General features: G+C 45.5%; 3 protein-coding genes across 3 annotated transcripts in view; 1 reads left to right on the plus strand and 2 right to left on the minus strand.

Moving 5' to 3' along the window:
- LOC123239930 (zinc finger protein 69 homolog B-like) overlaps window positions 1–11,762 on the plus strand; it is a 39,380-nt gene extending 27,618 nt beyond the window's left edge. The window contains exon 3 of the mRNA XM_044667252.1: window positions 10,899–11,762. Coding sequence (XP_044523187.1) covers window positions 10,899–11,029 — 131 coding nt within the window. The 3' untranslated portion in view covers window positions 11,030–11,762. The remainder of the gene's footprint in view (window positions 1–10,898) is intronic.
- The window catches only part of LOC123240825 (leukocyte immunoglobulin-like receptor subfamily A member 2), a 289,397-nt gene that overhangs the window by 96,430 nt on the left and 170,446 nt on the right, over window positions 1–22,521 (minus strand). The gene's annotated exons all lie outside the window — the stretch shown is intronic.
- LOC123239929 (zinc finger protein 239-like) lies at window positions 9,241–10,506 on the minus strand. Its single transcript, XM_044667251.1, has one exon. The coding sequence runs from the start codon at window positions 10,465–10,467 to the stop codon at window positions 9,520–9,522; it is 948 nt and encodes a 315-aa protein (XP_044523186.1). The 5' UTR covers window positions 10,468–10,506; the 3' UTR covers window positions 9,241–9,519.

Genomic DNA, 22,521 nt, shown 5'->3' on the forward strand with positions numbered 1-22,521 from the left:
ATTCCACGTACCTTCCACGCTGTGCCCTGTTGTGGGGTTCCTCCGTTCGTCTGGACTTGTTTTTATGTCCCCTTGAGGAGTTTTGTGTGTTTCGGTCAGGAGAGGTTAAGAGCTGCTTCTTACTCTGCCGCCATCTTAACCCGGAACCCATCCTCAGCCTTTTAAAGACAATCTGTGATATGTAGGTAGTCAGATAGTTTTGGGGTCTAGATAAGATCAGGGAGTGGATAAGGAGGGCTTGAGAAGATAAGAAGGACATCCCCATGTGGGGAGCTTAGATTGGAGGGAAGGAGTTAGAGTTATATAGATTTAGAACCTTATCTACCATTTCCCTAACTCATTAAACTTGTTTTTTATATAATTGCAAGGGGTTGTGCTTACTGGCCCTGGGAAAGTCCCTAGTTGGGTTTTTCTATCACCAACCAGTCTAGGTCATTCACAATCTCCTTTTGGAGGTATATTTCTCTTTCACACTCTTGTTTCTACAAACTGCTGACTCCTAATATTGTTAGTAAAAGACTCCTAATATTGTTAGTGTAAGGCAGTGGTTCCCAAACTTTTTTGGTCTACTGCCCCCTTTCCAGAAAAAATATTACTTAGCCCCCTGGAAATTAATTTTTTTTAATTTTAATAGCAATTAATAGGAAAGATAAATGCACCTGTGGCCATCACTGCCCCCTGGATCGCTGTAGCATCCACCAGGGGGCAGTAGCACTCACTTTGGGAATCACTGGCATAAGGGGTAAAAATGGGTTTTTATTGGGTAAATATTAAAAGGTTGGTCTCACAGGGGATTGAATAATTATCAGTCCCCAATTAAAGAATAACCTCAAGTTAAAATGACTTTTATGGAAATTTATTTATAAATGAGAACAAGTAGAAATAAGGAAATAAGAGAGAGGATAAGATAGGATAAGTAATCTAACACAGTAGGTAATTTACTCTGACCTCCTCGTTCAATCCAGGTAGATCTAATTAACCCTCAGCCCAGAGAAAATCCAGCCTTGATCCCAAGGTGGGAAAGCCAGAGGCCCACAGGGCCTTGAAGGCGAACAAAGCAAAAGCTTCAGCCACAGAGTCTCTATTAAAAGGAAGTTCCTTAAGAGAAGTTCAGGAAGATTCAGTCTTAATACTCAACACGTGGAACAGTCTCACCAGCTCCAGACTTCCTCCAAGTCTAGTCGTGAACCAGAAGAGCTCCTTCAGGTCCTGTTCACGAATCAGAAGAGAGAGCCCAGCTGACTGAGGTCTCTTTTTAAAGGGGCCTCTTTTGCGTCACTTCCTGTGGCCTCCTCTTAGTTTACGTGTCCAATCATAACAGACATTTTTCTTAGGACTGCCCAGGAGGCAGTCAGTAAATTCTGATTTGTTACTCTAGCACGCCTGGGTTACAGACCACCCAACTTGTGAGTTAAATGGAGATTGAAGCTGTCCAGCAGCTCCACAAAGACTCCTAGTGGGTTGGACACTTAGAAAGGGGAACCAAGGACTGAGTGAAAATGGGTAGTGGGTTAAAAACTAGTGGAAAGAGAACATAAGGCGAGAATAAAGACACGCAGACATAGTAAGTTTTGGGATAAGGTAAACAGCGAGTAGGCTCTGGTGGTCAAGAACTTAGATGGTTCAGAGCTCTGATGGTCAAGAGTTTCCTTGCCAACTGATTTCTTGTCACCTTTATTGGGGTTACAACACTATGGGGGGAAGGGAAGAGCCCAGTGGCTTGATACATTAACATTATGAGGTAATCATCATAAAATGCAAACTGCCAGAACCTAAAACAATAGGTAGAGCTAAGATCTGGATCTGGAGCCAATATGGCCTAAGGCATCTACTGATGTTTGATACCTATTTTAATTGATCATTGAAGGTAAAGTAAGGAGACTGAGATAACTGACCTGTCTTCTGGGGTGTAGCCTTAGGGAAGAGCTAGGGATTTAGCAAAGTCTATGTTCAATTTGACTCAAGATTACAGAGATCAATCATTAGCAGTATAAGAGTTAAGTTTTTGAGCACTCTTAAAATAATATCACAATCACCTGGATTGCTATAGAGGTGTTTTCACCTTTGGTGATTAAATCTAAAGATGGGCAGGGTAGATTTAATCTCATTATCACATTAGTAAAAAACAACAAGCGTGCAAAGGCCCTTGAAAGTTCAGCAATAATAATACTTAAAAAGTGATCTTCTTTGGCATTCACTAGCTTAATCAGCACTTAAGCCACTAATTAAGAACTGCCTATGTGAAAGATATGCACATTTTTTTCTTTTTTTGTATGACTGTCACTATGTCATAAATTTTCTCTATTAAAAAAAGGCCAGGGGCAGCTGGGTAGCTCAGTGGATTGAGAGTCAGGCCTAGAGACGGGAGGTCCTAGGTTGGAATCTGGCCTCAGACACTTCCCAGCTGTATGACCCTGGGCAAGTCACTTAAACCCCATTGCCTACCCTTACCACTCTTCTGCCTTGGAGCCAATACACAGTACTGATTCCAAGACAGAAGGGTTAAAAAAAAAAAAAAAAAAAAAAAAAAGACCATCTCCTAAGGCTCAGGGTCTCTGGTTCTGATGGGACCAGAGACCAGCTTTCTCTGTGAGGTGGGCCTCCTCTCAAAAAAAAAGCCATTATTTGCCTTGGAGTTCTATATTGGTGGGATAAATTTTCACCACAGAAGGAATGAGAAGAGCTTTAAAAATGCTATGTTGAATTCTTTTATTACTCAAAAGGAAGCCAAGCTGGTCATAGTAGACTCATTTCAGGTACCATGCTTTTTTCTACCAAATGCTATCTATACGACATTCCTTTTATTTTAAGTTTGTGATTTTCAGATTTTAAGAAATCACACATAGTTGGTTTCCTTTTTTATCCTTTTTTAACAGTTGGTGGACTTGACAAGAATTGATCAAATTCTTCTTATATGTCTCTTCTTCTGAGTGCTATGGAGCATGTTTTCATGTGTCATATCTGGTTGTCACGGTTCTGGGAAACTTCCTTTCCTTTGACCAGTAATGTGTTGGCAATGGTTTCAGGTATTGGTTCCAAGGCAGAAGAGTGGTAAGGGTAGGTAATGGGGGACTCAATGACTTGTTCAGGGTCACATACCTAGGAAGTGAAAATACTTTTGCAAGAAGACATTTTGAACCAGGATAGTTGCCAGTTGCTGAGTTGGAATACAGAATACAGGACTGCCATGAGCTGGCATGAGACCCAAAAGTCTGTTGAGATGTGCCTATAAAAGGAGAGAGACTTTGAGCTTCAGGGTCTCAATCTTGAGATACAGTGGGAGAGCAGGCTTCATTTCAGGATTGTCTCTTAGCTAGGTTACTTATATCTCATAGGATTAGGTACCCAGGCTGCTCATTGGTCATTCAGTGCTAAGAGAGTCCAGCTTTAAACATCGTTCATCACCAACATACAAATCTAAATACTAACAAGAAGATCAACACTTAAATTAAATCATCTTCAGCTGAGATAAACCATCAAATAATCAGTGTCAGGCCTTAGGCCTGGCCAAGGCAGTCTGCCTGGCAGGCTTCAGGAAAATCAGCTTCTCCTGGAACTTCAGAAGATTTAATATAACTTCATTAGTTAGACAAGGTTTAGGATTCATCCCTAATTCCTCTTTCCTCAATATTTTGCCCATCCTTTCCCTAACCTTGTTTACCATCATTAAATTAGTTATTATAAAGAAGCTAATACTGACCTGATCTGTTCTGAACATTCCAAAGGGGAAGTTGTCAGTTAACACACTTCTCCTTTACATCACTGGAGTCATCTAAAAGCTTATTGATCTTCTGGGTTCAGGGTTAACATATCACAATCAGAAAATAATTTTCATAATAGTAGTTTATTACTCTTGAATTCACCTTAAAAACTAAATTCATATATCACTGGCAGTTGAGGAAATCCATCTACTTCATTGGTGAGTTGTAGAAGGTGGGTCAATCTAGTGAAGTGTCTTCTCAGCTGATTCATCACAAACCACATCCAGCTGGAGAGACACTGAAGCTTAGTTAAAGTAAACTCATTTACCATCTAAATAGGAGGTTTCACAACCAACTCTATCTACCACCTTCATTTTTACAGACGTGGCTGAGGCCAGGTTTAAACCCAGGATCTCTGGTCTCCAGACCTGGCTCTCAATTCACTGAGTCAACCAGCTGCCCCTCAGTTGACTTTTCTTGATAGTATTTCACGTCCTCTTTGATAGATTGTCCTCTCTCCAGTTTCTGTTCTAGTTTGATCTTCATTTTAATTTCACGGAGTCAGAATTTTCTTTTCTTTTTAATCTCCATCCTGGATTCAGAATTATTGTGGCCACAATTCTAAAAGGTGCCTGATTTTTTTTAAGCCTTTTTTCATCCAGAAACATTAAAGGCACCTTCCTCAAGCACATCCCATTGGAAAAGCCAAGCAAGCAAAGCGCCCATTAGAAAGGGAATCCAGGACGAGATTCCTTCCCTGTCCTGTCCCATTGCATATGGAGTTGTAAGGAGGTGGAGGAATGCTCTCCGGAACCCTCAGTCTGATTGCAGGAAATGCCACGGAACCAAGTGATCTAGGATGCCCTCCAGTGATTCCCAAAGTGGGTGCTGCAGTGATCCAGGGGAGAGGTGATGGCCACAGGTGCATTTGGGGGATCTAAGTCATATTTTTTTCTGGAAAGGGGGTGGTAGGCCAAAAAAAGTTGGGGAACCACTGTGCCTAGCCCAAGGGCGGGAGAGCTGTGAGCTGCAGGCACCATTCTGTCTCTAGGGAATAAGGGAGGAGGAGCCACTGTGCAGGGGAGGGGATGGGGGAGGGGAGAAATGGACCCCAGCCTGGGCCTTGGACAGCAGCTGCTGCCCTTTACTCAGTTTCCTTCTCTGTCAGAACTGGGGTTCCTTGAACACCCCCCCCCCACCAGGCCGTGGAGAGGAATGATATATCAAGCAGTAAATCCATCAGTCAAATAGACACTTATTAGGTGCCTGCTGTGGGCTGGGCCCTGCCCTGCTGTTTGTGGCTCCAAATGGACTGGAACAGAGAGGCTGCCCTCAGGGAGCTTCCAGTCAGAGGTGGAAGAGGCTGGCTGGTGGGAGAAAGAGGAAATGGGGGCGGGGCTGAGGGAACAGTTCAGGCATAGCCACTCCCCTACCCGGGACTGTAATCTCAGGGGGAGGAGCCATTGGAGGCAGCCAGAGGACTCCATTTCCCAGAATGCCTGAATCCTAACCTGAAGCAGCTCTAGGCCCCTCCCCCTGCGGCAGCCCCAGGGCCCACTGGGAATCTCATCTGGGCAAGTGCAGCTTCCCTGGAGAGCAGGGTTTGGTGTTTGAGCCGCTACCACTGGGGAGTCAGGGGAGAGGAGAGAGGCGGGGAGGGTGGCAGTGCTGGCAGAGCCGGGAATTAGGGGCAGGGGGACCCTCCTCTCTTCCCACGTCACCTCCGGGGCATCTGAAGACCCGCGTGAACCTTGCTGGGGTCAGAGCATGGGAAACATGCGCATGCGCAGTTTGGGTCGAGGGGGTGGGGTAAAGGCGTTCCAGTAGGCGCCCCTGTGCATGTCTCTTCTTCTCTGTGTGTTAAGTGTGGCTTTTCCGTGAGTGTGAATATCTGTCTCTGTGTCTGTCTTCCTCCTCCCCATGCCTCCCCTCCCCCTCTACCATCTTGTCTCCTGGTCCCTGGCACAATAAGGTTATGGTGAGCTGCGAATTGTGAAAGGGAATATTGTTATGGAGATTCCTGCTTTCTTTGAAAGGGCTCAGTTTGGAGGAAGAACTCTAAGGATGGGAAATACGAAGGTTCAGCCAGTCTGTCATTTACTAGCCCCGGGATTCCACCTGTCTGAGGGCAATCTCAAATATTAGCACCCAAAAGCTGAATATCCTGCTTAGTTTATGGCAAACGCTTCATCATCCTTTTATTGCTATCATTCTCTTTTAAATCCTCACCTTCCTGCTTGGAATCAAGACTGTGTATTGGTTCCCAAGCAGAAGAGGGGTAAAAGGGAGGTCAATGATGGCTGCCCCTCCCCCCCACCCATACAGGAGAAAGGACACTCATTGGGCTGTTGGGCAGAAGGGCAGGTAAAATAAGGAATGACCTCAACCAGTGTAGAGAGGGGGAGAAGGCCCTGAGCAATCCCCTCCCCTCTATCTCCGGTTCCTGTGAGCCACCCACCTTACCCCTGTAAGAGGTAAAAAGGGGTTTTGTTTGTATAAATATTAAAAAGTTGGTCTCCAGGGGATTGAACAATTATCAATCCCCAATTAAAGAATAACCATGTTAAAATGACTTTTATGGAAGTTTATTTACAAATGAGAAGAGAAGAAATAATGAAATAAGAGAGAGGATAAGCTAGGATAAGTAATCTAACACAGTAGGTAATTTGCTCAGATCCCCTAGTTTAATCCAGGTAAATCTAATTAACCCTCAGCCTAGGGAAATCCAGCCTTGATCCTAAGGCCAGAAACTCAAGAGGCCAATGAAGCAAAAGCTTCAGCCACAGAGTCTCTGTTAAAAAGGAAGTTCCTTAAGAGAAGTTCAGGAAGATTTAGTCTTTACAATCACCACGTGTAGTTCTAAGGGAAGGATTTAAGAACAGTCTCACCAAGGTCTCAGGGTCCCAGGGCTCCTCCAAAGTCCAAACAAGAACGAAAAGAACCCTGGCTCACTCAACTCTTTTTAAGGGGGTCTTTTTTGTGTCACTTCCTGTACCTTCCTCATAGTTTTCGTGTTCAATCACAACAGACGCTTTTCTTAGGACTTCCCAGGAGGCAGTCAGTAAATTCTGATTTGTCACTCATTCTAACACACATGGATTACAGACCTCCCAACTTGTGAGTTAAGTGAAGATGTTTTCACCTTTGGTGATTAAATCTAAAGATGAGCAGGGTAGATTTAATCCCATTGAGCTGCTGGGCACAGGGGCAGGGATGTGAAAAAAATGTCATCAGGCTCAATGGAGAGGGGGTGGGAAATAGCTTCACCCTTAGTAACAAACTCTGCAGGGGGAGGGGAGAAAGGGCCAACTATGAACCCACAGAGTGCTCTTCATGCCATCTTTGCCATCACTAGGCTAGGCAATGTGGGTGACTTATCTAGGGACACAGCTAGTAAGTGTCTAAGGCCAGATTTGAACCTAGCACCTTCCATCTCTATACCTGTATCTCAATCCAGCAAGATACCTAGTTGTCCTTATTGTTACTCTTATTCTTGATTTAATAAAATATTCATATTAGATAGCCTCATACAGGACTTTAAATGTGATTTAAAATGTAAGGGGTAGTAAATGGAAGCAATTCTGGGGAAGTTAATTTGAAAGTTTTGTTAGAGATTTCAAACTCAATAAATTGGTTTAGAAAAGGTGAAATTTGTCAAACCCTTCTAACAATATACTCTGGAAAAGCAACTTCTCTTACAATTGGGATGTAACAAGATTATAAATAAGGTAAAAAAAATATATTTGAACAAAATTGTATCTTTTACAAGTTCTATTAATAATGTCTTTTAATTATATCAAGCATTGATTCATGAATTTTAATTCCAATTTCTGTCAAAAAGTATTGTTCCATTCTGAAGTTAACTGACTATCCCATGTGGAAATAAAATAATTTGTTTAGATTATTGTAAAATTATATCATGATATTAAATATATTATAATCTATAATATACCATTATACAACATAATCTTTTAAAACTTGATGATATAACATAATGCATAATATTTTATCTTTTAATATTATATAGACTCATCAAATACTTTATTGACTATATTTGAAAGGAGAAAATTGAAGAGATTTACTTAAAGCTATTTGTTTCCTGGTGAGCTATGAGAGCAAGTGAAATTCTTATCCCTTTCTCCATTATAAGGACTCAGATTAGAGAGAATGTAATTATCAGAGGGAGGAGTAATTAGGACTTTGTTCTTGTCATGGAATTGTTTTGTATAGCATTCAGATTTTAACAAATATTGAATGAGACTATTTCTCTGAGAAAAATTTCTCAATGGGGGCATAGGGTTCTCTTAAGCAAAAAATGTGTCTCCTCCATCATCATCCAAAAAAAGAGGGTGCCTTGCCTCTTCTTTATGAAGGGAGTTGTGTCCCATTTCTCTTTATCCTGACAGCTTAACCTTAGGATGGCACGAATACCCATCAGTTGATATTTTCAGGGACAAGATAGACTTGGACACCTCAAATTCTCAATTATTACATCATCAGAAGGGTGGGACTTCTGTTCAGAGCCAGAAATCAGATGACATATAGTGAGGAAGAATGACAAGCATTAGGATTTCAGAGAAAAAGTCTTTATCATTTAAATATTTTTTGCAGTATGAAATTTGGGGTATTTAATGAGGGTTCCTCAGTAGGACATTATAGGCTACAGCAAAAAGCCTTTCCTAGTTTTCTAAATAAGTGATCGCCCTCCTCCTGAGGAAAACACATAAACTTCAGCACATTCATCAGGTTTTTCTACACTATAAATCCTCTGATATGAACTAAGAGATGATCTCTGGCTGAAGGCCTTCTGAAAGGGAATCCATCTGGAACTGGTCTTTTCAGAAGACATTATCTCATACTGAACAAGCTCCAGACTCTCCATTTCAATGTCTTTCTTCATTGATGAGAGGAATAAGATTTCAATCCAAAAGGAATTTTGAGAATAACATGATTGTTGCTTGAAGGCCTTACCACACTGATCATATTCCTCCAGTTTCTCTCTAGTGTAGATTCTCTTATGTTGAATAAGTTAAAGTGGCAATTATAAAATCAGCATCATTCATGAGGTTTCTCTCCAGTGGGGGTTTTCTGAAATGAAGCAACTAAGGAACTTCATGTGAAAGCCTATCTGAATTGATGACATGCATAATGATTCTCAGGGGGCAGCTGGGTGGCTCAGTGGATTGAGAGCCAGGCCTAGAGACTGGAGGTCCTAGGTTCAAGTCCGGTCTTGGGACACTTCCAGCTGTGTAACCTTGGGCAAGTCACTTGACCCCTATTGCCCACCCTTACCACTCCTGGGCCAAAGACGGTCCCTAGCCCGGATGAAAAAGGAGGAGGGTTGGGCATGGGGCTAGCAACCCCACCCTGTAAAAACTACATCTGCTAAAGAAACTGCAACCTAAAGTAAGGGCAGCTGGGCTAGCTCAGTGGATTGAGAGCCTGGCCTAGAGACGAAAGGTCCTAGGTTCAAATCTGGGCTCAGACACTTCCCAGCTGGGTGACCCTGAGCGACTGTGTGACCCATTGCCTACTGGTTGTGGCCCTATGCTCCTAGAATGGGGTCCCAGGATAAAAAAAAAAAATGATTCTCTCCAATATGAATGCTCTGATGCCTAGCAAGATGACTCACTGTGAAAGCCTTTTCACATTGTGTATATTCATAAAGTTTCTTTCCAATTTGGGTTCTCTGATATACAGCAAGACTGATCCTCAGTGTGAAAGCCTTTCCTCACTGTTTACATTCATAAAGTTTCTCACCAGTGTGGATTCTCACATGTTCAGTAAGAGAGCCCCAGTCTATGAAAGCCTTCCCACATTATGAACATTCATAAGGTTTCTCTCTAGTGTGAATTCTCTGATGTTTTCGAAGATCAGATCTATATCTAAAAGCCTTTCCACATTGTCTACATTCATAAGGTTTCTCTCCAGTGTGGATTCTCTGATGTGTAACAAGAGAACCCATCAGTGTGAAAGCCTTTCCACACTGTTTACATTCATAAGGTTTTTCTCCAGTGTGGATTCTCTGATGTGCAGCAAGATTACTCCTCTGTGTGAAACCCTTTCCACACTGTTTACATTCATAAGGTTTCTTTCCAGTATGGATTACCTGATGTGCAGCAAGTTGGTGACTCCGAGTGAAAGCCTTTCCACATTCTGTACATTCATAAGGTTTCTCTCCAGTATGGATTCTCAAATGTAAACGAAGAGAGGCCCTCTCTGTGAAAGTCTTTCCACACTGTGTACATGCATAAGGTTTCTCTCCAGTGTGGATTGTCTGATGAGAAGCAAGATAGTTTCTCTGTGTGAAACCCTTTCCACATTGTTTACATTCATAAGGTTTCTCTCCAGTGTGGATTCTCTGATGTGCAGCAAGACGGTTCCTCCGTGGAAAAGCCTTTCCACACTGTTTGCATTCATAAGGTTTCTCTCCAGTATGGATTCTCAGATGTCTGGTAAGATGGCCCTTCCGAGTGAAAGCCTGTCCACACTGTGTACACTCATAAGGTTTCTCTCCAGTGTGGATTCTCTCATGTCTGTTACGACTGCCCCTCACTGTAAAAGCCTTTCCACAGTGTTTACATTCATAAGGTTTCTCTCCAGAGTGGCTTATTTGATGAGAACCAAGCTCAGAGTTTGGACTAAAAGGTCTCCCAACATTATTATTCACAGAAAGCATCTTTATACATTTACTTTTGGGATGTCTAATGTGTTTTAAACTCCAATCGAAGGCGATTCCCCCAGGGTTACCTTGATACATGACCATTTCAGGAGGTTTCTCTTGCAACTGTATAAATGTTCCTTCTTCAGGAAAACATGTGCTGTATTCACTATCCTGAGAAGAGTCATTTCCTAAGGTCAATTCCATATATTCATTTAGGCCTGAATATTGGCTGAATTTCTCTGCAGTTTCATCAAATTCATAGTCACTCACTGGAATTTCATTTACCTTAATATCAGATTCACAGATTTCTCTCAAAATAAAGTCACAAGGATCCTTATTCACGCATCTCTGGGGGCCAGATCCTTCCATGAAAAGGCTCAGGTTGGTACATGTCTTCTTCACTTCAAAATTAGTCTCTGTCTCTGAAGAAAACAAAGTATAATATAAACACAGAAGGAAGGAGGGCATACACACACACACACAGAAATATAAGTTCTTTCCTCTGATGGCAGATTTTTATTCCATTTCCCCAGGCCTAAAAGAGTTTACAAACTTAAAAAAGCAAAAGCGGTCCTTGGATACATCATTTGTTCATAACTGCAAGATGGATGATATTAGAAATATTTTCAAAAACAAAAACAATGAAACCTCTCAACAGACCTGACACAGACAAGCTCAAGATTCTCATCACACTTTGCAACTCATGTCATCAGTAAAGAATGGAGGAGTGACCTGATCAACTTCTTTGCAGCTAGACCACAACTCAAACTCTGTGCCGGAGCTTTGTCCATTGTATTAGACAATCTGTCTACATTCCCCTTTCTATCTTTCCTTTAAAAGCCAATTGTTGATTATTCTGATAATTATGTCAATCTCTGGTAATCTTCTAGATATTCTGTTCTCATCATTTTGTAGACACAAACTATAATATGGTCAATCTTGCTAAATTGTACATGCTAAGCTGAAAAACTATTTCACTCTTTTTAACTCATGCAGTAATTCTCAAAGTGGAATGTAAGTTTTCTTTTGTTCTCTACAAAAGATATTTTACCAGTTAGTGCAGACATGATAAACATTTATCTTATTTTGTGATATATTATGTCTCATACTCTATCCATCTCTCAGGAAATGAATTGCTTCATTCTCTGTTGCCCTGCCAGTCCCCAAAGCTAGCACTCCCTTTAAAAAAAAAGAAAAAAGTCTTTTGGGATAACAGCCCTAATGCACATACCTGCTTTCCGCTGACTCACCTGGACAGGAGCTCCATTGGTCTTTATCCTCTAGCAGCCACGGTGATTCCCCTTGCTGAAAATAGGTGATAAAATTTTCTCTGGGAACTGTAAGCCCTGGGGATTAAGGAAGAAGTAAGAGATCAAGGGGAAAAAAAATAAAAAATTTGGTCCTTTTAATAGAAAGAGGGCATACAAGTAAAGCCTTCAGAATGGTTTTTCTTATATTCACTGTTGAGCCATTTGCAGGAGGGCAAAGATCATGAAACACATTTTCAATCAGAAAATTTCATCTTGATTTACCTCTTGTAAAGGATGGGCACGTTTCACAACCTCCATTATCTTAAAGGCAGTTGGTAGTGAAAGGTTAAGAGCTCAGAACTTGGAGTAACTAGGTAAGTGGGTTCCCTTGGGCAAGTTATTTAACTTCTGTTTACCTCAGTTGCCTCAATTATGAATTGAGGACAATAAGAGAATCAAACTCACAGGAATGTTGTAAAATTAATGACAATTTTGAACTCCTCTACCCAGGACAGGACATAGAGCAGATATTCTAAAATGCTTATTCCCTTCCTTTCTATTCCTAACATCTGCCATGGAATTTGAGGGAAGGATAAAGGTGGATTAAGGATAAACTTACTAGACCAGACAGAATTAGGGGCTTTGAGCTTCAGAAATGTAAATCTGTAACACTCTTTTAAGTTTTCACCTGAAGCTAGCTAAAACACAAGAGGAGCAAGAAAGCAAAGTACCAGCTTCTCATCACAGAATCCAAAGACCTTTTTTTAATGGAAAACACACAGGATGAAAACCTTATGCAGAGATCAACACTTCTGCTTTTTTTTTTTATCATTGGCAAAGGCATAAAGTCCTGCACATTTGGCATGGAACGAAGACATTCCCTTAAAGGCAGATTCAGAGTCAAAAGAGAAAATGGTCCTTACCTACATAGAGTAGATTCTGCACATTCTCCAGCATGACCTCCTTGTATAGCTCTTTCTGAGAATGATCCAACAGGCACCACTCATCATGAGTGAAGTCCACAGCCACATCCTTGAATGTTATTGATCCCTATAGCAGAAAAGGTCAAATCAATTTAGAGTTGAACCTTCCGAATTTAACCAGTCTAATCCTCATCAACCAAGAGCAGAAAACCAAAGCACACAAGGAATTTAGCCAAACTCCACTTCAGAAGTGTCTTACTCTGCAATACTTTTCCTTATGGAATTAGGAAGAGAGTATGTGCTCTATGAGGGAGGGAGGAGATTCTGTGGAGAAGAGAGAAGGTGATCTAAAATTCCTCCTCATTACAAGTGTCAGAATTGATCTGGTAAGAACATTTTTATGAACTTTGTGAGAAGGTAGCAAGTACTGCATATTCTCAGGGGGAAATATTACCAGCGATTAATGAGGAGAAAACAAGAAAACTTGTCTATTTAATTTCCTAAATCTTATCTAGATAAAAGCATAAAAAAGAGTCCATAGAGTTATACAGGATCAGGCTCAGATTCTAGCTAAGTAAAGAAGAGCAGGCTCCTCTTATATTCAGAGTTTGGCAAAAACATTAGGTATGATATGCTTTAGCCAAGACACCCTGTCTTTGCTTTATGATAAATGTCATTTGTTACTGGAACATATTCAGTCATTTTATATTTAGCTACAGAAAGAAGAGTAACTATAACGAGGAAAGAAGGGGCTGTTCACCTTTTAAAAATATAACATTTGATTACCTGGGGTTGGGGATTGAGCACATTCTTTTTTTTTTTTTTTTTTTTAACCCTTGTACTTCGGTGTATTGTCTCATAGGTGGAAGATTGGTAAGGGTGGGCAATGGGGTTCAAGTGACTTGCCCAGGGTCACACAGCTGGGAAGTGGCTGAGGCGGGGTTTGAACTTAGGACCTCCTGTCTCTAGGCCTGACTCTCACTCCACTGAGCTACCCAGCTGCCTGGAGCACATTCTTAAAGAAGACATTGACAGTGTAATGCCTAGAGTTCTCAAGAGGCAGAATTTCTTCATTTTAAATTAATTAATCAGCTGGTTACTGTGGTCAGTTGACCCTCTCCACAATATAAAGAATGAAATCATATATCCCTCATGTATATACATATATTATCTTCCTGGTGACATCACTACTCAGGCCCTTCCTTAGCATCCTCTTCAATCTCAGATTCATAAATAACCACTGAGGAAGGAGAATTAGGAGACCTCAACTCTTTCCTCATTACTTCATCACAGGAGAAGTCATGAAAACAAGTGATCACATATAATCCTTTAGAAGTAACTGCAATTACAATTTTTAAGATTTAGAACCAATTATTCCACTAATTTTGTATGAGATATCGATTATAATTGTAGAATATTGGCCATAGCATTGGAAGGGATAGTTTGGTGTATTAGAATATTACACCAATTAATGATATTGAAGACTTCTGTGGGAAGAATAAAAGCTTTAGGTCCCTCTAGTTATCTAGGGAAGCTGAAACCCCTACAGAAGGAGCCGAGTTCATTGGGAATGGTGAGTGTCCAGCTGGCCTGAGGAGATCACACAAACACTATCCTGGCATCTTCTGGTACTGTTTGATGCTTTCATGATTTAAGTCAACTAGAAGCTCCCCAAAGCATTGTGGCCCAGAAAGGTTACTTGAATTAAGTATTATGATGCTTCTGGAGGATTAAAGCCATTTTCTGATCTGAACCTTGTACTGAACTTAGGACTTTGTATCAAATGGTCCAAACCTTTGTTTCCAAATGCCTCTCCAAGTTTCTTAACATCCTCTGTGACTTGGGCTAATAATCTGTGAAAAACCCATAAAACATGCTGTTGTCAGTCTACATGACACCTTTGCTCCAGGCTGGGTGTGGTGACATCTCCAGCTTTCATTTGCCACAATGAAAGGTTTGGATCTCCAGCTCAGAATTATGGCCCAGACATTTCTTTAGTTCTCACACTCTGTCCATATGATGTGATTAAAGAAAGGATTCAGGATTCTAAGATCCCTTTGGAAAAAGTTCTGGGGGTTTTCAAGAGCTTTTCTTTTAGGGTTCTCTGTTTTCTGACTCCTCCTCATTAAAGATCCTGCCCTGAGCTGAGGTATGCCCATCCCTGAAGGGGTGATTTTTCCCTTAAGGGCTATTTTGGGTCAACTCCTGTCATGTCAGGGTATGTGGCTGTTACTATTTTTTCTCTATAATTTCTAGTGAGCCACATGCAGGGTCATAGAAAGAGGCCCACAAGGGATAGTTTTGTGACTCCAGCAGAGCTGAACTTCTTGAACTTGTGGCTTCTCCAGAGCTGAGGGAACTTTGTCTATACCTGGCTGTTTTCAGTGTCTTCTCAGAAGAGAACATCTGGGTGGGTCTACTGGACCTTATCCAAGGGGGCCAAGTGTTTGTTATTCAAGATCTCTAGAAAGGTTTACCTTGAGGGAAGTCCAAAGTAGTTCACTTGATTCAATGGCCTCAGGACCTCAAAGGCAGCCTGTATATTTGACATTATTCTCAAGTAAAGCAGCTGTTCCAAACTCTGGGTCCTGGAGGTCAGGAGCAGAGTCTGTGCTGTGCCATCCCTGGCCCTGTGGGACACACAGGCATCCCCCACTGACAGAGGGGGTCCCACTGCAGGATGGATGAAGAAATGACAGTGCTTGTGCCTGTCTGTCTGGAATCTGGGCCTGCTCATTCAGGCAGGGGCTACCAAAGCCCTGGAAAACCCCCAGAACCTGTTATATATAGGGGCAGCCGGGGGTGACCCTCCAGCTCAAACTGAGGGCAAGCAGTGATGGCAGCCCTGGAGGCTTGGGAAAGACAGAAGTCCTAGTTCTGCTGGATTCCACCTTAGGAGAGCTCAGCCAGCTCTGGGGATGGCCTGCACTCACCTGGGATGGGAGCCTCCGGGTTCTGGGGGCCATTCCCTCGGGCTCAGGGGTCTCTGCTGTGGCCAGACTCTGGTCCTTCGGGTGGGAGCCCCGAGGCAGGGAGACTTCCTCTTCTTACACCTGTGGGGAATTAGAGAGGGGGAGGGCTCAGAGGGGCTCCCAGGCCCTTCCCCTGACCTCAGGGGAGACTCTTCACAAAAGGGGGCAACGGGGAGCCTCAGGTTTGGAGAGGGCCTTGGACTGACCAGGAAGAAGCCTCCCCTCCCTCTCTGGGGCCATCTTTGCCTTCATTCAATTCAGAAGTTGCACTGGTTGGAAAGGGCGCACTGAGGGGACTTCCTGGGGGGGACATTACCGAGGAATGAGGGAAAAGGGAGGCACTGCAAGGGAAGACTGGCATCAGGTTGGCATTTCTTCAGTGCCGGAGATCCGACCTCCTCGATGGCATGTGGGCACAGGCATCCTCCGCTGCCCCCTGACCAGGCTCACGTTGGCTTCTTCCCTTGGTCTGTTCTGAGTTCAACATCCCCTTTGGGGAAGGGCCAGGACCAGCCACCCCACCCTGTCACTGCACCCCCTCCCCGAGCTGCCTCCCGGCTCCGATGCCCGGGGGGAGGGGGGAGCCCATTCTCCGCTCTGGAGGCGGGCAAAACCCCACCATTGCTTCTGTTCCAGACAGCCACCCAGCGGGACACGGACACTTCCGTGTTTGTCCCTTTTGTATAATCTTTTAAAGCGACGGATAGACACGGAGACTCACACGTGAGACGTGGACACACTCAGACATCCCGCTCGTCCCTCCACACTCACTGACACCCCGAAACACCGCCCTGCCGCACCTCTCTTCTTGCCCACGCGGAGAAGTTACCCCTCTCCCCCCACCCCCACCCCACATCCCCAGCCTCAGTTACCCGGAAGTGGTCCACCCGGGGCTTCTCGCTCCCGGGAGTTAGAGAGCACAAAGTCTCCTCGGCCAGAGCAGGGAGTCCAGGCAGCGCCAGTGCACTGACTCCCTCCCCTTCTCCCCACCACGAGGGATCCCTCCCGGAGCGAAGACTGCCCTCACGTGATGCCCAGCATGCCCTGGGACGGCCACAGGGGGAGGAGCCAAGAATCCCGTGAAGTCACGACACCGGCATTCTGGGAAATGGAGTCTTCCAAAAGGGGAGGGCCAAGGCTTGCAGGAAGTCATGACACGGCATTCTGGGAAATGGAGTTCTTCCTTCACCCCCAATGTTTAGAGCCCTGGTGGGGGAGGGGCATACACGAATTGTTCCCCAGCCTGGCTAGCTGCAGCCTTCTTCCCCTCCCCCTATTTCCCTTGCAGCCCTGACCTGCATCTTCTTCATTAGACTGGAACCTGCCTCAGCCTGGCACACAGCAGGTGTCTTATAAGTGTCTATAGATTGATCACTCTTTGGATCTGTGATCCCCAAGCCTGGGGAGGAAGTGCTAGGATCCCCCCCCTTCTGACAGAGGAGGAAACTGAGGCAGGGGGCAGCAGCTGACATTCTGGGGCTCAGAACCAGGCCTTCCAAGGCCTTCCTACAGCTTCCCCTCCTCCAGAGATCTCTGAACATCCTGCTGCTCCTTCTGCTTTGGGGGGACCCTGGTGCTACCCCAAAGGAGGGGCCAATCCTATGCCCTGTTGGGGGAATCTGCTGACTCCAAGGCTGCCCTCCTGGGCCTGGAACCCCAGATCTGGGCTCAAATCTGGCCTCAGACACTTCCCAACTGGGGGAGTTTGGCCAAGGCCCTTCCCCAGCCTTTACCTCAGTTTCCCCCATTGTGAGATCTATAGAATCAGAGCCTGAGGGAAAAGCGGGGATGTTGGGGGAGGTGGGCCAGAGAGGATCTTGGGGGAAACAGAGCTGATTGCTCACTCTGGGCCCTAAAGCCTGAGGCCTCTGGGCCAGCTGGGGAGGATCTCCTTCAGCACCGCCCCCAGCCCAGGAGGCCCAAAGACCCTTCAGAGGCCTGGAGGAGGCCCAGGAACTCCCCTCCTGCCCTTGAGGAGGCCACAGAAGGCAGCAGCAGCTGCTGAGCCCAGGTTCTAAGCCCAGATGGAGAGGACAGTCTGGGGGTATCTGTGTGTCTGTCTGCAGGGCTGCTGAGCTCAGGCTGTTCAGGCCTGTTTGACTCTTCCCCCTCTTTGGGGCTTTCTGGACAGAGAGGCCGGGCAGCTTCGCCATGCCATTCTGCAACCCATTTTTCAGAGGAGGAAACTGAGGCAAGCAGGCTAAAGTGACTTGTCCAGGGTCCTGCAGGGGGTGATCTCAGGCCTCCCTGACTCCAACCTGAGCTCCAGCAGGCACAGAGGAATTAAAGGCCCTGGAAGGGAGGCTCTCCCTGGACAATTCTTCCTTTTCTGGCCTCAGGGCTGGGGCTGTTGCTCTGAATTCCTCTCTGCTGTGTCTGGGGGCTCAGGAGGGGACAATACACAGGGCTAGGCTGGGGGGGGGGGGGGAGCAGGCCCTTTCCTGGACTCCAAACTCTCCTTCTCCAAGTCTAGGGGCTTGTCCAGGCTGAGCTGGGAGGGAGACCTAAAAGGAGGCCCAGAGTGGGAGGCCTTCAGGAAGGTGCCTGGACCTGCCCTCAGGGGAGGCAACAGGGAGGGTCCAGCCCCCTCTGGTGGTCCTCCTAGGCCTGCCATCCCCCAGGAGCCCAGGAGGAGCTCTTTCCTGCAGGTACCCCCAAGCCTGGCCCCCAGAAACCAGACTCCTGCCCTCTCTCAGCAGGAAGGCTTTTCTGCCTCAGGCCTCTACTCAGACCTTCAGGCTCCCCATTCCAGCCCCCAGTGGGGCCTTCCTGGCCTCCCTCCTCCTCCCTGACCCTTTCCCTCCTCAGCACAAGCCCTGCCTTCTCCAAGCTCTCCCCCTGCCATGTTCCCCTCCTTGTTTAAGCCTCCCCTTCTGTGTCACAGTCAGGGCTGAGTCTGGGCTCCAGAAGACCCAGAAGGGCTCCGAAGTGTCAATGTAAATCTAAGAGAACCCCAAGTTTAGTCAGAGACCCCAAAGCTCGCCCTTGTTCCCCTGAGAATCCAGTGTCAGACTGAACAAGAGAGCTCAGGTAAAGGACTGTCCCAGTCAGGTGGGGCTCAGCCAAGCTAAGGCCTCCTTTTGTCTCAGGCTGTGTCCCCCACGGTACCAGAGACTGTCCCAAGAAGACCCCCCCTGGGCAGGGAGCCTCCTCTCAGTGTCCATTGTAGGTGGCCCCTTTCCTGACAGCCAGCCTCTGGCTGTGCTTCCTTTCCCAAGCCTGACCGTAGCCTGTCCCTACAGTTTGGATGCTCCCATTTCCCTGTGCCTCGGTTTCCCAAAAGCCTATAGAAACTTCCCAGGTTTCATGGCTCTTCGGAGCTGCCATCGAGCTCAGTCACTTGTGTGGTGAAGAGAGGGGGCATAACGGATTTGCAGAATTCTTCTGTCAGTTAAGGAGTTTAGAATCTTGGGAAAAGTTCAGTTGGTCCTGGGAACTCGTGGAGAGAATCCAGGGTCCATCTGAGCTCCTTCTTGAGATTGAAACCTGGCCTATATTTTGCAGCTTTTCTTTTGAGATTTGTTAATTTAGCTAATTCCTTGAATCTCTCCACCCTACCTTATTCCCACCTTCATTCTCCTTGCCTGAATTCCTGTGACAGTTTGAAAGGAGGGTAGTTCAGAGTGTTAATTTAAACTTGATATTTTAAATAGTGAAATAGGGCTTACCCTTGCAACAAATTATCTATTGAATCTTTGTATCCAACGTTCCTAACTCCATTGATTACAAAACCACCTGAGAGCTGAGTTAAGGCAGGTCCTTTCTCAGTCTCACATTCCTGCTTCCCTTCCCCCACCTGAAGTTTCTTTAAGCAGCTGTTTGGGCTACCTTGTATCCTCTGCCCTGCCAATCTATCCTAGAAGACAATAAACACCATTTGTATTTAATCAAGACCTTTTGGCTACTTCATTAGTTGATCAATAAGAGGAGGAAGAGAGAGAGGAATAACTTACTCTCTGGAGTTTGAAGGAAGCTGAAGGTATCCATTTTGGAGGAAGTGAAACTTCAATACTTCCTGCTAGTCCCTTCCTGTGAAACTGACTAAAGCCTCGAGTCAATTTCAAGCCGTTCTTGGCTGGCTCTAACCTGGCTCTGTAAAGTGTCCTTTTACTTGAAGGGCTCAGTCTGTTTCCCTTCAGTGTTTTGTCTCTAACTGGGTCCCAGTCTGTGTTTCCCTGCTGCTATTGCCTGCCTTAGATTAACTCATCCTCTCCCTTGCAACCCTTGGTACCTCAGTGTTATACTCCCTAAACTTAGACATTCCCTTATTTCTCCTACCACCTCAACTACCAACCTTCATCATTGTACCTTCCTCATCCACAATATTGCCTTAATTTCCCTACTACCTAGCCTAGTCCCTTGATTACCTCCATCCTTGGATCCCTTGCCTTGTCTTGTTCCCTATTCCTATCAGCTATTACCCCTAGCTTCAGTCCCTTATTACATCCCTGCAAGATTCCCTTATTACATCCTAAAATCCCCTTATAACACTTGTCCCAGGGCTACTTGTCTGGAGCAACCAGTCTGGGACTCTGGAGGCCTGACAGGAAAGCACTGAGCTCCTTTTCCTTCATTGAACAGTGGAATTTCTGACTACTTAATAGTTCTGTGTCCCAGGCCACATTGGAACCCAGAACCTCGGCTCTCCAGGCCAGGCTCTCTATCCACTGAGCCATCTGGCTGCCCCTGGCCGTCCCCCCCAGGGGGTCCTATTCTCCTTGAAGCGTGGACCCCGCCCCCAACTTAACTCTCCTCCAACCAGAAATGTCTCCCGCCCTGGGCCTGCCTTCATGCTGGCCTCCACAAGGAAAGGGCCTTTCCCTGAGCCTTGTCAGAGCCTGTTGCTGCCCCCCCTCAGGACTTTATCTTCCAAAGGGGGGGTGGGCAGAGAGGCACTTTTGTGGGTACAACTTCCTGGGCTGAAGTGGGGGGGGGAGGCCTCAGGGCACAGATGACCCCCATCCTCCAGGGACAGGATTTGGTGTTGGCCCTTGTTAGCTCCATGGGAGAGGAAAGGGGGCATCTAGGAGGAAGAGGAGGTCAGAATAATGGGTACATGAAGATATGTGGATAAAGCTACATGCAGGAGAGAAGACTGGGCCAAGGCGTCTCACTGATGCTGACAGTGTTGTTTTATGGAACCCCCAGAGGTCCCTCTGTCCTTGGGAACTTGCCTTCAAAGACCTCCCAGACCCGCCAAGAAGCCATCGAGCACCCCTGAAGGCCTCTGAGGAGGAGGAGAGACAGAATCAACCCTGGAGTTCCCTGTTGGCTCAGAAGCGTCTCCCCTGGTATCTCGGCCTCTCCTGGGGAGTCCCTGCCTGAAGCCTCCTTCCGTAGCCTGCCTGGAAGCCCATCAGATGTCCTTCTGTTATGCCCAGTTCAGATCCCCATAGCAAGGATGAGTCCAGCCCGCAATGTAATAAACAATAGGAGTTTTAATGCTAACTCAGAGGTAGGGTCCAGGAAGCTAGAAGCAGCCTGGACCCTGCTGGGAGGGAAGCAGGGTTTTGTATGCTAACTGCAGAGGGTACACAAATCATTCGGGAGGGAGCCGAGTTACACCATGTCCTAAGGAACACCCTATTGTTAGTGACTGTGGGTTTCTTGGCACTGTCCTGACTGGGGAGTCCCTAGCTTGTGTTTGCTTGTGCTTGCTTAGTTTCTGTGTCATAACTTTGGGGTTCTACACTTCCTTCCCTTTATTCCCCAAAGGGCACGAAGATCCCAAGTTCTTTAGTTCCTTGGAAAATGCCCTTCTGGGGTGCCTCTCCTGGGAGAGGATGTTCCCTGAGCCCCAGAGCGTGTCTGTGGGGAGGCCCTGAGAGCATCGTCTTCACTGTCCTCATTAAAGACTTGGGGGTGTAAAAGGGAAAAATGGGAAAGATTGTGGTTGGTCTGGATATTTAAAGTTTGGGCACCAGGAATTGATTACTCGATTCCAAAATAAAAGACCCAAGTCAGGATGACTTTTATGGTAGTTTATTTATAATTAAGAATGGTGAAGGTAGGGAAAATGAGAGAAACTCTGGCCCGGAAGAGAAGGCCTGAACCAGGTAGGGATTCAGAAGCCCCAGCAGAGGGGGCACAGAGAGTTATTAAACAAGGCTTCCAGGCACAAGGCCTCCTCTAAGAAGAGAGGCCTCTTTGAGGATGGAGCCTCCAGAAACGCCAAGGAAAAGGAAAGGAAGTCAGCCTAACTTACCCACATGACAATTCAAGGGGAAGCAGTCTGAGGTCTCACCAGAGATCCTCCAATACCCAGTTCAAAAAGCAAAAGTCCCTCACAGGCAGTTACCATCATATTTAAAAGACAGCAGCTTTCCTCACTTCCTGCATCCACATCCAGTTTCACATGGACAAATGGCAACCTGGACACTGTTTTGGGCTGCCCAGGGGGCCATCACTTGTTTTTGATTTGTCACTCATTAGCACATGTGTGTCACAGACTGCCTCCTCCCCACTTAATTCTAAGTTGGGTGGGGTGACATAATTCCTGGTGGCTAAAGTCTAGAGAATGAATGAGGGTGAGTTAATTCCATTTACAGGGGCTTCTGGGTTTCTCAAGGCTCACCAATGGTTGGCAGAAGCTTTGAATGGAAATGATCCAGAGGGCAGGAGTTGGGGTTGTTAACCCCAAAGGCGGCTTCTCTGCTTTGGACCAATGAAAATGGAGGAAAGTCCTTCATGGAACAAAACACCATCATTTGGGATTATTTTTTATATTATAATGGCTGTGTTAACTTATAAAAAATACAGAACTATTAAATAGTCATAAAGCCACTCTTTAATCAAGGGAAAGGGGGATGAGGGCTACCTGGCCTCTTTTGCAGAGCTGCACCTTGTGCAGAGTCCAGGATTGAACACTGCTTCGCTCTGATCCCTGACCCCCTGGGAGTGACACTGCACTAGATGAGGACTCCAAGGAACAAAGGAAATTGGGGAATGTATATACCATTTGGGAAGATCCAGGGGCTGGGAAAGATAATTGACATTATACTGGTAAGGATG

This window comes from Gracilinanus agilis, chromosome 3 (assembly GCF_016433145.1).
Source record: "Gracilinanus agilis isolate LMUSP501 chromosome 3, AgileGrace, whole genome shotgun sequence".
In the NCBI taxonomy this organism is placed as follows: domain Eukaryota; kingdom Metazoa; phylum Chordata; class Mammalia; order Didelphimorphia; family Didelphidae; genus Gracilinanus; species Gracilinanus agilis.